The following is a 15,118-nucleotide window of genomic DNA, read 5'->3' on the forward strand; positions in this document are numbered from 1 at the left end:
GATGAACACCCAGCCCAAACCCCCTGATGATCTCTCCCAGCGGCTTCATATAGATATTAAACAGCATGGGAGAGAGGACAGAACCCTGAGGCACCCCACAAGTGAGAGACCAGGGATCCAAACACTCACCGCCCAACACCACTTTCTGGAGACGGCCCCTTAAGAACAGAATGCAAACTATACAATAAACCAGGGGTCAGCAACCTAAGGCCCATGGGCCACAAGCAGCCCATGGGAGTCATGTAACTGGCCCATGAGCTGCCTCCGAACTGAGCCGCCTACTCAGTGAGTCCCCACACGGTGCGCTAAACCAGTGCAGTGCGGTGCAGGGACTCGCTTCTGTGGTGCTGGAAATTGTGTCTGCGCATGTGCAGATGCTGGAAATTGTGTTTACGCATGTGCAGACACTGGGAATCGCATCTGTGCAGACACAGATACCGGAAAACTAAAACCTCAGTGCAGTGTTTACAATCAATGCAGTTTTGAAAGGTTCTGTCCACCATTTTGATTCAAAATGGCATTGAATTGTATCCAAATATAGACAAAAAGCCATCCCTTGATCTCAGGAACCACTGTGCAAAAATTACGAGATATCCAAATGCAAAGTGAACAAGCAAGTTTCCAAAACAGTCTATAGTGGCCAGTAACCAACCCAAGGGCGCCCAGTGAGCTTCATGGCTGAGGGGTGGGGATTTGAACTCTGGTTTCCCAGGTCCTGGTGTGAAACTCTGATACATCACACATAAAGGTAAAGGGTAAAGGGACCCCTGACCATTAGGTCCAGTTGTGACCGACTCTGGGGTTGAGGCGCTCATCTCACTTTATTGGACAAGAGAGCCGGCGTACAGCTTCCAGGTCATGTGGCCAGCATGACTAAGCCACTTCTGGTGAACCAGAGCAGCGCATGGAAACGCCGTTTACCTTCATGCCGGAGTGGTACCTATTTATCTACTTGCATTTTGACGTGCTTTCGAAATGCTAGGTGGGCAGGAGCAGGGACCGAGCAACGGGAGCTCACCCCGTCGCGGGGATTCAAACTGCTGACCTTCTGATCAGCAAGCCCTAGGCTCTATGGTTTAATCCACAGTGCCACCCGTGTCCCTCACACCACACATAGAAAGCTATAAAAGCTATAGAAAGCTGTCATCAAGTTTGGGGGGAGGAATGGGATTTTTTTTTTGTCCAGGAAAAGCTTTCCTACCACCACTTTCTGCTGCAGATGAGTGTTCAAAGATACAACTTTCCACCTGTGCATTAACTTGAAGTGCTGCAGTTCAAGAGAAATGTGGCCACTTAATCACATGTAACTATAAAGTGAATTGCTGACTCCCAAAAAGGAGAGATTGAGCAGCCTAAAGATGAGAAAGGAACCAAAACACTATGAGTGTAAGGAGTCTGGGTGCCACCGCAGTGACAGAGGACTTTCCCAAGGAAATTCTCGTACGTGGAAGCATCTCCTATGTCAGCTCCTATTAGGTAGTTTTGGTTCTCCATTTACTGCGTCAAGAATTGGTGGGTTTGGGGTTAGCTGCTGTCAGTCTCCCCCCCAAAAAAAGTATGGTGCTCTCAGTATGGAAATAAATCTAGATGGGCATCACTTCACAGACATTTCTTCCTGTTTTGCAGTTAATACTGGTGCCCAGGGAAGGGGTTTTCCAAGCATAGGGAAACCAATATGGTAGAAGCTTGTTGCCTTTGTCTTTGGTGCAAACATGTCTGGATCTGTGATTTAAAACTGGCAGAGGATACCTCTTGCTAAGGATAACTGCCTTAACATGGCGCTTTTGTCTCTTGCATGCAGTTCTGCTGAAATTACCCCACATGCTTAATAATGTCGCAGAGTGATGTGGTATATCGAGCAATACACATGCACACACACATCACCCTCTTCATCTTTCCTGATGATTTAAAGGTAAAGAGACCCCTGACCATTAGGTCCAGTCATGACCGACTCTGGGATTGTGGCGCTCATCTCGCTTTATTGGCCAAGAAAGCCAGCGTACAGCTTCCGGGTCATGACTAAGCCGCTTCTGGCAAACCAGAGCAGCGCACGGAAACGCCGTTTACCTTCCCGCTGGAGCGGTACCTATTTATCTACTTGCACTTTGATGTGCTTTTGAACTGCTACGTTGGCAGGAGCAGGGACCGAGCAACGGGAGCTCACCCCGTCGCGGGGATTCGAACCGCCGACCTTCTGATCGGCAAGTCCTAAGCTCTGTGGTTTAACCCACAGCACCACCCGCATCCCGATGATTTATTCACATGCAAAAGCGAAATATGAAAACAAAGCCCATAGACTGGGTAGGAAGCTGAAGAGTGAGATAGGAAAGGAGAGATCCTGAAGACATGGGGGAGGAGTCTTAGGGTGATGGTGGATGAAAATAGAGAGAAACAATGGGCAGGGAGAAGAAATGAACATAGCTGGTGAGGTGAGGTGTGCTGACTTCTGCACATTGACTTAAAATAATTCTGAAGACTCCTAGTTAGCTGGAATGCCTCTAAGAAAACTGGTGCTCTCTGCCTCCCTGCCCCCTTAGCCGATGAAATGCATGCTGAGGAACGAATTCTGCTCTACATGAGAAACATATAAGCCACAGTCACTCACTTTTACCCTGCACTCGTCTGTATAATGTTGCTAATGAGCGCCAGCGGTTCTTCTGGTAAGGCAATTGTAAACAAATGTATCAACCACAGACAAGAGTGTCACATTCTGTGCGTGCACTCGCACACATAAAGACACACACACACAAACACACACACACACACACACACACACCTATAAGCAGTCTAAAAGCTGGGCTGTCAGAGATTAAAATTAGATTGATGTTATGCGTGATAGAGAAAAACAAGCTGTACTTTGTTTCAGATGCCCTGAAGTTTGAGAATGAAACTTTTTGAAAACTTTGATTCACTTATCTGAGGATAGTGCTACAAAGCTACACTATGCTCCATGTAGTTTTCTGATTCTCTTTTTTAGATTTAACCTGCCACCCCCCCAAACAACAACAATGAAGTTGTTGTGGAAGACAGGAAGAGGGAATTTCTGCTTGTGCTATTTCCCAAATGCATGTCATTCCTCCTGGGGAAAAGATACACAGGTAAAATCCACGGCAGGAAGGCACCTTTCAATGGGAAAATAGCATATATCATTGTTTTCTGTTTTATTATTCATCAGTTGGATTTCTTACCTGCCCTTTGTCATAAGGTCCCAGGGCGTGTTACAATGCAAAAATTCAATATTAAAATCAATTAAAACAATTTGCTATCAGATTAGGGTGGGCCCTGAAAGAGATGGATCTCAGGTGTCAAAGGCCTGTTGTGTGCAACTTCAGCACAGAGCATAAGCTATACAGTGATGACGCCAGACACACCTTTGCAGGGAAAGATTATTCAGTGGGATCAGAAGCATATACAAGGTGCGCTTCTGGCTTATAAACCTGCCATCAAGTTTAGCAGGCAGGAAAGGGAGGCTGCATAGTCAAGGAAAGGCAGCTTCTCCCCCCTCCTGCTGCGAGCAGCTCCTCTCCCCCATCGTCTTCCAGAGCATGCAGAGAAATGAAGAATGTGGAGCAAAGAGAGACAAGGTGATGGAGCCTTAGGCTGCTGGGGAAGGAACTGGGGAAGGAGCTTTAGAGAGCAATGGGAAGGTGGAGACCTTCAGCCTTGCGTCATTGGAGCCAGACCTACTGAGAAGAGTTGCTGTGATTTGCTTTGTTTCTTTGAATAAAGAGTTGACTTCATTGACATCCGGTGCTTTATTGTTTTATTGCTGACCCTACACATGACTCCAGCTCCTGAGAGTGACATCAAGGGTAGAGCTCAGTCCAGCTAGCTGCAGGAGTCTGCTTCAGAATGCACTGGTGATGCCGGCCTTTGTTGCTAGCAGGATTGGGCCTTCCACTTGGTCAGCTGAGAGTGCAATCCTGGTGGCTGCATTGGTCTGGAGACCCTTTGCCCGACCCCTGCGGGTCAACTTTGACAGGTGGCTGGGAACACCTAGCTTTTGGTCACCTGATGTCAGTATGATGCCAGGTGGTTGACAAGGGCCCTGCAGGACTTGGCATCTTTCCGCAGGGCCTGCAAGACAGAGCTGTTCCACCAGGCCTTTGGTCAGGGCGCAGCCTGACTCCCTCCTTTGGCAATCTTTACAAAACTTTAGTTTATGGTTGCCATCAATTTTGATTTTAATTAATTTTTATATTGTTTTTATAATGTTGCACTATTTTAGTGTTGTTAGCCGCCCTGAGCCCGGCTTCGGCTGGGGAGGGTGGGATATAAATAAAAATTATTATTATTATTATTATTATTATTGTTGTTGTTGTTGTTGTTGTTGTTGTTGTTGTTGTTGTTGTTGTTGTTGTTGTTATTATTGGATGTCCCACAAACCTGTCCAAGTTGGCATGGGTGTGTGATAAAGATCTGGCCCATCATGTCAGAAAGGCTCCTTCACGTGAATTTAAGATGGGGGGAAATGAGAAACAGAGAGAAATTGAAATTCACCCATCCCTAGTAGAGTGTCAGGACCAGAACCAGGAAGATCACAGGGTTGTTGTGAGGATAAAATGTGTGTGTGTGGACCAAATACAGTGGTACCTCAGGTTAAGAACTTAATTCATTCTGGAGGTCCATTCTTAACCTGAAATTGTTCTTAACCTGAGGTACCACTTTAGGTAATGGGGCCTCCCGCTGCCGCCTCGCCGCTGGAGCACGATTTCTGTTCTCATCCTGAAGCAAAGTTCTTAACCCGAGGTACTATTTCTGGGTTAGCCTGAAGCGTATGTAACCTGAAGCATCTGTAACCCAAGGTACCACTGTACAGCAACTTGAGCTCCTGGGAGGAATTACAGGATATAAATATAATTTAAAATAAAATAAAAACTATACATTGCTTTATAAAAATGGATTATTGCCAGTGTTAAAAGTGAGAGGACTGGTGATGGCAGAAGAAAGCAAGGAAGCGGGGAGAGCAGGAAACTTGTTTCATGCACAGCCAGAGCCAGAGGACAACAATTTCTAGTTATATCTGATGAAAATTAGGTCATTGTATGGCTACGAACTGCCACATCGCAGCCACATTCAGAATGAGGACAACATTTATCTACCATTTCAGATCTGAATTAGGTCATCTTATGGCTGAGAATTGTTACATCCTTAGATCAAAGGAGGCCAGTCTGTACCTGTCCCGCTTTCAAGCTAGAGCAAGGAATCTAGTAGCATTTAAAAGAAGGTTGAAGTTCTGGTGCAAGCCTGAAGTAGAGCAAAATTTAATAAAACACCAGGTCTTATAGTTCTGGAAGTGTGTGTGGAAGGAAAAATGAGGGAGCCCAGGCCAGGTTTTTTGCTGTGGTCCTCTTGAGGAAATTGGGGTCACATCTGAACAGGAGCCTTCTGGATCAATGGCCTTTCTAGTTCAGGATTTGGGTTTCACAGTGTTCAACCAGAAGCCTACAGGAAGCCCATGAGGAGGATGTGAATGCAATAACTTACTTTTTTTTTTTTTTTTGAGAAACTCTGCACAATTTGAAGGCAATGAGAGGTGTCACTTCCAGCCTTTCTAATTTGATGGTTTAAAGCAAATATGAGTGTGGTGAAGTTCTGAAGATGGTCTGGGAGTCTTGGCTTAGGGGTACAGCTGAATGAAGCAGAATGGAGAACAATGTGGTTTCTGCCCCAATTTAAAGCCATAAATGACAAACCATGGGGCGAAATCCAGTAGTGTCCATCTATCATCTGAATGGACACTGAATGGATTCATTTAGTCTGAACCAATCCGATCTGAGCTTGGGTGAGAGTTCTCCCATAAGTACCCACAGTAAAATAAAAAGCTGTTGGACATACAAAGAAAATTGAATTTTAAGAAAAAACCCATGAGGATAAATATAACCTTATGAATTTGATCTTCACCTTTGAAACAAAAAGAGAATCACAGGGCAGGGCCAAATCAGCAAGACGATTACCAAATCATTGCAAAAACAGATACTTTTCTCATTTAAGCACTGAAGATGGAGGAAAGCTGGGCTCAGGGGACAAGCTGGGCTCAAAAACACAGAACACAGACGTGGATGATGCGAGTTTTAATATCCATCCGTTATGCGCAAAGTGTGGCTGACCCAACAACCAGTGCAAGCAGTTTGGTTTCACCCTTCCACTCTCCACAAGTGGGGCCCAACTCTGAGAAACCACTTTTGTGGTTTTTCTGCCACCTTTTGGATAAAAACTAAAGGTTAAGGTATTTTAGAATACTGGGTGGTCCTAAGTGAATACCCCCCCTTCTTCATTTTGACTGTAGCAGAAAGACACGGCTTCAGGCACCAGGCCTGCTGGCGGACCAACTCTGTGTTACAAAGATGTTTGCAAACATGGCATGTGGACTGGCAACATTAACCCCGCCGTCTGGGAATCCCTTGCAGATGATCACTGTAAGAAAGTAAGTCAGGTTGTGCGTCTATAGCAATGACCAGAGGAGGAATGACTGCTGGGAGGACTGCAGAGAGAAGAAACGCCATGGCGCATCTGCAGCAACACAACTGGATGCCTTCATCTGCCCCAGCTGCAACAAAACATGTCTCTCCTGCACTCCACAACCACAACAGGTGCTGCAACTGTCCAACAGCTTGACCTCACCTACAAAGGCACCCTCCTCCATTATCTCCTGAGACAGACAGATGCCAACTGGTAGGACAGAGGTGGGCTTTTTCACTAGTGGCATCGGTGTTGTGAAACGCTACCCCATTGGTATTGGCACACAAGCATTCCCTTGATCTCCAGGCTTGAGCCTCCTGTTTTAATTGCTTTTTTGGGCAACTGTTTTAAATGTTATACTGTTTTAGCTGGCATGTTTATTGTACTTTTTGATAAATGTGAATGTTTATTTTAACGTTTTGATGAAATGGTTTCATTGGGTGGCTATATATTTAAAATTGTTCTTACGCTTTTAATGGCAAGCAACCCAGTGGTATATAAATCAGTAACTATTACTCTTACGAATACTAATGACTCATTAGCAAGCCAGGCTTCCTTGCAGCTCCCCACCAATAATAATAATAATATATATATATTTTTATATATCCTGACAAAGCCGGGCTCAGCAGGGTTTTTTATCATTGCATAACATGTGAAATGGCTCTGGCCCCGAGCATTTAAGATGACGTTAGCATTGTATTGCTGAAATAGACTTTTATTTAAAATAGAGTGAATACAAAACATTACTATGCTAATTGAAGTAAAGAGTTCCACAACAGAGCAAGGATCAACCCCCAAAATTCAGGAAAGCATTTGGAAATGCTTTTGTTGTATTAGAGAGCCTCCCCACTCCATAATATTTTAACTTGGGATGACAGTGGTATCTCCATCACTTGGATGTGCTTGGTCCGCTGTCTGCAGCATCAATTTAAAATCCTACAGGAATAAGAAAAGAATAAGTTAGAAGGAAGTCACTATACAGCCAGCTGACTGCTGAAGGTTACTGAATTAGGTCCTCTTATTCAGCAATCAAAAATAGGCATGTTGATCTACATAAAGAATAGATTATACTTAACTAATACTTAACACTCAGTCTAATACTTAACTAATACTTAACACACAGACTAATACTTAGCTAATACTTAACACTCAGTCTAATACTTAACTAATGGAAAACTAGCAAAAAACTTTCCTCTATGGTAGGAAACTTAGCATTGGAGTAAGGATCCCTGGAATACACCTAAGAGGTATTTGAAAACTTTTCAAATAATGCTAGCAACATATAATTTATTAAAGTAGCCTGGCTGCACCCCCTTTACAAAATTAGAAGTTATCAACATTCTCTATTACCAAGATTGATTTGCGTAATACAGAATGGTTATTGGTACAGAATTATACACACATACCGTAGTACCCCAAGGACACAAATCACCTTACTCCAAATACTATGTAAAGGCTTACAACTAGAAAAGTAGTTACGAATCAGAGTTATAAGATTCTATTTTATCTAGGTTCTATATTACCTGAATTCCAAACCAACATGCATTTCCTCCACCAATAATATTAATTTCACGATGTCACAATTTTGTACGTTCACGATGTCGAAACAAAACAAAACAGAAACAGGCTGTCGTGTGCAACAACCAGCCAGTAACTCTACCTTTGTTAGTTCATATTTTAGAAGTTGTTACTTGGGAGGGTAAATCCTATTATTTGCCCCCTTTGAGCACAGCCATCAGTGTGCTCCATCTGCTCCACTTTGCCAGATTGAGCTTGGGCCATGTGGGCATTCCAGTTGGCCCGTAAATTGTCTGTAAAAAAACAAACAGGTAAACAAAAGGGGAAAAAAACAACCAACCAAAACTCCTCCTGGGGGTGGTAGTTGCTGGATCCAACCACTTTCTCTGGGTGCACGTGATGAGCGCAGGGTGGGCTCCAGTGGAGAATTGCACAGGCCGATAAAATAACAATGTACATGAATCACAGAAGTGGGTGGCCACAAAGGTGGCGGGATGGAAAGTGGAGAAGTAACCTGGCCTGGATCACGAGGTCAAGCTCCATTGCTGGGCGCTGGGAGGCCTGGCCTGCCAAAAAGGTTGGTGTGGGTTTGAAAATTCAAGGGGGAGGCTGAGTAGGAAAAGGCAAAGGATGCAGCAGGCTGGCTTGTGTGTCAGGAGCCATGTTCATGGAATGGGGAGGGAAGGGATGTAGGCTTAGTTCTTGGGAACGGAAAGGGGAACGACTGCTCTAAGAGGGCTACAGCACTGCCTCTGCCTGGGTATTATTATTATTTATTTATTATTATTATTCTCTTACTACAAAAAAATCTAAAGGAATAGTCTTAGAGAATCTGTTCAACCTACACCCCAGCTGACGCTATTATATCAATGTTTGACAGCAGAAACGAGGAAATAAAACTGAAGCCACTATTATTATTTTTATTAGTGCCTTTGGAATGAACTACCATGGTTCAGAAGTGGAAGAACCAACACTGGGAAAGGGTGGACTAACATCAGGAATATAGCTATACAGGAAATGCTTACATGGCATGTAAGACTTGTCTGGTAGGACTAAGCCAGAAGCCTTTGGGGCAGTTTGGTGAGATATTTTTGAAGTTATGAATAGGGCATGGCTGCCACACTCCTTGACAGCAGCCTAGGCAGATATATGGAATATGTAAAAATGATATGATTTTTGCAGAGTTATATTTCCCCTTCTTTTTAGCTCATGTGAAGTATAAGATATACTAGTCACTTATATTTTTTATATCTACTATCCATCAATATGTGATTCAATAGTTCTCCCTATTGTGTTTTGTTTTCTAAACTATGTGCAAAATTAAAGAAAAGTCTTGAAGCAACTTACAATTGTAAAAAGAAAAGGAAAGCACACACCCACAAGAATGGAAAGCAAACACCCAAAGGCATAAAACAACATTACTGACTGTAAGTGCTCATCCCACAATATTATAAACAAGGATAAATGCTACCCTACCCTGAATGATGAACACCAAACAGGCAGGGTCATCATAGAATATGATCCCAGTGAAGTGGAGGGGGGGGGAATGTCTTGGGTAAACAGGAACGTCTCAGCCTGGTGCCTGGAAGTTGATAATGATGGTGCCAGGAATACTTTTCTAGGGAGAGGATCCCACAATGGAGGGGGCACACCAAAGGCAAGGTCTAGGTATAAACTGGAGGCTGCCCATCTGTCCCTAGTACTATGCACCTTGAGTTGCTGGCAAGGGGGAAGAACCACTTGCTGCTTTATCTCAGGGAGCAAAATGTGTTGGGCAAGCCCTGAAAAGAGAGGATGGCTTTGTGGATGCAAGAGCAAAGGAAAAGAGCAGAGGAAGAGGGGCGTGGGTGTATCTGGGTGACAAATCGAAAGCTCCGGAGTCTATTGTACACTGAGTGAGTGGAACAGAAAGAACTGGGCATGTGAACTGTGTGCGTGTGTTTGTCATGCAGCACCACAGAAATTTGCTAGAAATGATACAAAAGAGTACAACTGATTTCTTACTAACCCTTCATCAGATGTGTGCCCCGGGCAAGCTTATCGCCCAGGCAATTTTGCACACCAGTATCTATTAATCACAAGAAATTCTACTTCTGACACACAGAAAGAACAGAACAGTGAATGCTCTCTCTCTCTCTCTCTCTCTCTCTCTCTCTCTCTCTCTCTCTCTCTCTCTCTTTTTTAAAGGTTGTGACTCAGAACTGAGAGGAATTGATTTCAAAGAAAAATGCCACTTCAAGGAACTGCCCCTTAAGAATGAGGAATTGCAACAACCTTCAGAGTGACTCACAGCTCCCAGAAGGAAGGGATTAAGAAATTTCCAGGAGATCTGTTGTTTCTCCCCACTCAGCTCCAGGGAACCCTGGGGATACTTGGAGGGCTTATCAGGAGTGCCTCAATGTTCAGCAGTAGGAGGACACGCTTCCCTGAGTTGTATCTCCGTATCAAGATGAAAGCAATATCATTAAAAGAAGAGTGATGCCATTAACCAAGGGCTGAACTAGAACTATCTATTGTATTCAAAGTTAGTCCTGCTCAGAGTGGACCCATTCAAATTAATGTCCACAACTAGTTTAAGTACCTTAATTTCAACAGATCTACTCTGAGTAGGACCAAATTTGGATGCAACTCTATTTTGCTTATACTTGTGGGTTGTGACTTGATTTAGAAGTGGGTTGTACCAGGGGGCACCAAACCATTTCCATTTTTAAAAAATGGGGGGGGGGGAGAGTGTTGGAGAAACAGAAAGAGAAGTGAAGTTACAGGGAACCAGGCAGGGGGTCTTCTCAGTAGTGGTACCCACACTGTGGAATGTCCTCCCATCATATGTCAAAGAGGTAAACAACTACCTGACTTTTAGAAGGCATCTGAAGGGAGCCCTGTATCGGTTTTTTTTTAATGTGTGATGTTTTATTGTGTTTTTAATATTCTGTTGGGAGCCACCCAAAGTGGCTGGGGCAACCCATCCAGATGGAAGGGTTATTATTATTATTATTGATATTGATATTGTTGTTGTTGTAATATAGGGTTCACCCACACTTCCACTTGTCCCATGCCTAGAAAGTATGGGTCCAAGTGGTTTTCCATTTGTTTTACACTTTCTAGGGAAGATTCTGAGTGGTTTTGAACTTGTCCCACTGCTTTCCTCGGGAATACCCACTCTTTAGGCAATAAATCGTCTCAGGTGTCAATCCAGAGAAATCCCAATTGATGTTTGCTCTGGTTCTGCAGTAAAGATGGGGTTTCCCAGGGGTAAAGTGGAGGGGCAAGGGCAAGTCTGGATGAGCCCATAGATATACCCAGTGATTGCAGCAGAAATGCCGCACTCCAGCTATAGAAGCGTTTCACTCCAGCTATAGAAGCGTTTCATGCTGCTTAGATCCCATGCAAAACCTCTGCATTCATAGCACTGTAGTTACTAGTAAATGAAGCAAATGGTACTAATAACATAAAAGGAAAGTGTTAGCTAATGGAGGGCTGTAAATCATTATCAGTTCAAGGATGCTAGAAGAGACAGATACATACAATCAACATTTCATTAGCTTATCTTCCAAACCCCAATAAATAAGCACATTAGTGAAAAATCAGACTTGCCCTGCTGTGAAATCTCAAACAATTAAACTTGCTTAAATACAATTATTTGCCTGTACTATACAGGATACACGTGATTCCTCAGAAACCAAAGAGGTTTGGGCCATTATTGCAAAATGATCTGGAACACAGATATATAACACGGAAGGTCTGTTGTACTGACCAACGCAATGGAGAGAGAAAAAAGAATTAAAGGGTGAACTACAAGCGACCAGCTGTCTTGAATTGCATATGGTGTGCAATAATGATGAATGATACAAAGAACGAGTTGTATCCAATGAAGGAATTGTGTAATATGGACAATCTAAGAATTTAGATGTACAGGAAAATTGAATACAATATTTGTATATTGTATATTCTGTTGGAAGTTGCCCAGAGTGGCTGGGTTAACCCACTCAGATGGGTGGGATACAAAAAAATAATCATCACCACCAGCATTACTACCACTAATAATTATAAACTGCATGGTTAACTAGTTTAGAATCCTTTGTCTCTATACTTAAAAGCCTGGACAGACTGTGACCCACCAAGGCAAAAAGTAGCCCAACATGGGGCTTGATGCACCTCCTAGTTTACTTTTCCTCAGAGTCGGTGCTAGCTTCTCCGGGATGCTGTGCACCCAGGGGCAGGGCCACGGGGGTGAGGCAAGCATCCCAGGGGTGCGCTGCCTATGGGGGCAGAGCGAGCTGCCCATGGGGGGGTGGAGTGAGGTGCCCATGGCGGACTGCTTCCTGGGCGGGGAGGGAGGGAGCTGTGCTGCTTTGCCAGCAGCCTTCCTCCCTTTCCTCTTCCTATTGACAGCTCGGGGGAGGCTCCCACCCCAGGAAGCAGCCTGGGAGCGGGCAGCAATGGCTTGTTGCCCGTCCGCAACTCCCAAGCCTCCCTCGAGCAGTCAAAACAAAGGGGAAAGGGAGGAAGGCTGCCGGCAATGCGGCGCAGCTCCGCCCCTTCCCCGACGGCTCGGGGCAGGCTTGGGAGTCATGGGCGGGCAGCGTGCTGAATGTCACCCCCCTCAGTGATGACACCCGGGGCAGCCTGCCCCCACCGCCCCCTTCCTCTGCCCCTGCTCTTCCTCTGCCCACCTAAGACTCCATTTCCCACCTTCCTCTGCTGTTTCCCTGCATCTACCTTGGACGATAAGCCCCTTGGGGCGGAAGCAAGTCATGCTTGCCCTCTGCAAAGTGCCATGCACATGGATAGCAATATTCAATATGGGGTAATAAATAGTTGTGGTGCCAGCCCGGGACTTCAAAAGCCTGGGATCTGCCAAGCCCCAAGCCAGCCAGCAAGGCCTCAACTACATCGCTTCTAGGCTGGGTCACAAGCTGCGAAGTCTTGCTTAGAAGCAAGCACTTCATCCACAAGGGAGCAACATGCGACATTACTCAGCAACGCTGCTTTCTCCTCTGGTTCCCTATCAGCTTCACAAGTGGAGATGTTGCCGCCTTATAAACCACACCCGTTAGCTTCTGCTCCTTTTATCTCACAAGTGATCTCAGAATAACACAGCTCTATGGGGTTTGTTTTCGTGCAGTTTTATTCTTCTTGAAAAGAAACCTTTGTTTTGTTTTGTTTTTGCATTGCTGTTTATTCGATGAGTCTTGGGAGAGGCGGGTGCAGAATCCCTATCACCTTGGAACATGACGTAAAGACATTCAACCTTGAACCTGACTGCCAGCATGCAGGACTAGCTGCAGGCTTTGGGGCTATCTAGGATGAGGTGTTTTCAACACTTTGTCATAGTGGGCTTCCCCAACCGTTGATCACTCCCAAGCTCTAGGGTACCGAAACAATATAAAGAAATAGCTTGCTAGATTGTCACCATTTATCAGCAGTAAGTATAAGGAGATACAGAGTGAGGAAGGTGGAGGTTAGTTCATAGCCTCCTTTTCCATATATCATGCATGCAAAATTTGGAGATGATGTAGGGTTCCCTAGCAGCTGTCCTCTTCAAGGTTATTTTAAATATTTTCTAGAAGCAGCAAGGGATGAAATTTTATGTTATGGGGGAGGGAGAGACATATATTGATCTCCAGTCCTCATGAAAGTATGAAAGTAGAGATGAATGTCCAGTGGGTGAATATGCACCTCCATCTTTGATGAGAAAGTGTGTGGGAAAAGGACATGCTTCTTTGTATGTGTGTTTCCAGAATACATCTAATGACCATCAAGTAGTAATAACTCCAAATGAGAAGATTCTGACCTCCCCTTCCCTGACCGAGACCTTTTCTCCTGTTTTGGGAAATTCTGGACACCCTCTGCAAAAATATTTGTGGTTTTTAAATGCCACATTTGCCCTCGTTGCCATTTAATTTAACTGAGCAGCGATAACTCATATGAATGTTGTCAATGATGGCACAACGCTATTATCTGATAAGACGGTATCAAGAATGGTACAAGTGCTGATTACGACCGTCAGCTACACAGAAGGTCAGCGAGGGCAAATGAGGAAGCGGAGGAGGGCCAATGGCACTGAGAAACAACAACCAAGGGAACAAATGGGCCACCAAACCATGTGCCAATTTTGAGTTGCCTGTTGCAGAACATTCAGCATAGCCCCAGTAAATGCCCTCTCTTCCCTGTTCCAAGCAAAACGGTTGTTACAATTGTATATAGAGATTCTGTAAATGAAGAGGTCTGTTTTCACTTCACAGCACTTTGTATTTCCTGAATGCAAAAAAAGACAAGACATTCCGGATCCCGGTGTACTTACAGGGAAATAGATACTTACGTGAAGCTTGTACTGCTGGTAGCTGTTAATCAAGTCTTGAATGAAGGGGTGCTGCAAAAGAAGCGCCACTGGGATGGGCGTCAGATCTTCGGAGCCAAGATCCTGGTATACCTTAATGAAATGCTTCAAGGGAACATGATAAACGGCTTACTGTATTAGGAAAGTGTAGCCATTTGGAAAGCAACAAACAGAACGCTGTCAGAAACAGCTCACCTAGTGGGACAGAGCCTTATGCTGGCTTCCTGGCAGCAGCATTGCTGAAGATTACCAGCAAGGGGAAGAACAAGGCAATGGGGAGATTGGGCACACTGATAGGACCACCAGATTGGCTGTGATGGCAAGCTACCCTCCCTCCTAGGAAGTCACTGTGATGCTGGGCAAACCATTTCTGCAAGGCAGAGATGGACATCCTTTATGGCCACGGGGACTGCTCTCGTCTACTGACAGTGGCCTGGGGGGCTGTGACTCTATTTTGCTATGCAACGGTTGGGCAGTCAGGCTCCATGAAATATTTAGCAACTATAGAGAGTGCTTCAAATGTCTAACACTTGGCCATGAGGATGGTCATAAGGGTGGTAACTGCTTCACAAGCATTATCCCAGTGCTCTTTACAATAGGTCCATTAGGTCCTTAGCATTATCCCCATGCTGCAGGTAGGAGTCTGAGGCTGTGGCTTGCCTGTGCTCAAGTTCAGGGAACTGGTAACTTCCAGTCTCACAATGCTAGCTGCTATACCGTATACTCAGATCAAAGGCCATTGCATGAGACATCCGTGGAGAGAGACAACTTTTTTCAGGGCACATTTAACTGTGCTAT

General features: G+C 44.6%; 1 protein-coding gene across 2 annotated transcripts in view; it reads right to left on the reverse strand.

Moving 5' to 3' along the window:
* Positions 1-7,156: 7,156 nt before the first annotated feature.
* Positions 7,157-15,118, reverse strand: part of SPEF2 (sperm flagellar 2) — a 90,142-nt gene continuing 82,180 nt past the window's right edge. Inside the window, exons 36-38 of one of the 2 annotated variants that reach the window (XM_081929532.1) lie at positions 14,303-14,425; positions 8,123-8,273; positions 7,157-7,398 (exon numbers count right to left, since the gene is read on the reverse strand). In XM_081929532.1, coding sequence (XP_081785658.1) covers positions 8,172-8,273; positions 14,303-14,425 — 225 coding nt within the window. In that variant the 3' untranslated portion in view covers positions 7,157-7,398; positions 8,123-8,171. The remainder of the gene's footprint in view (positions 7,399-8,122; positions 8,274-14,302; positions 14,426-15,118) is intronic. The other variant, XM_081929533.1, reaches the window with a different exon arrangement.

Source organism: Podarcis melisellensis, assembly GCF_964234715.1.
Source record: "Podarcis melisellensis genome assembly, chromosome: 11".
In the NCBI taxonomy this organism is placed as follows: Eukaryota; Metazoa; Chordata; class Lepidosauria; order Squamata; family Lacertidae; genus Podarcis; species Podarcis melisellensis.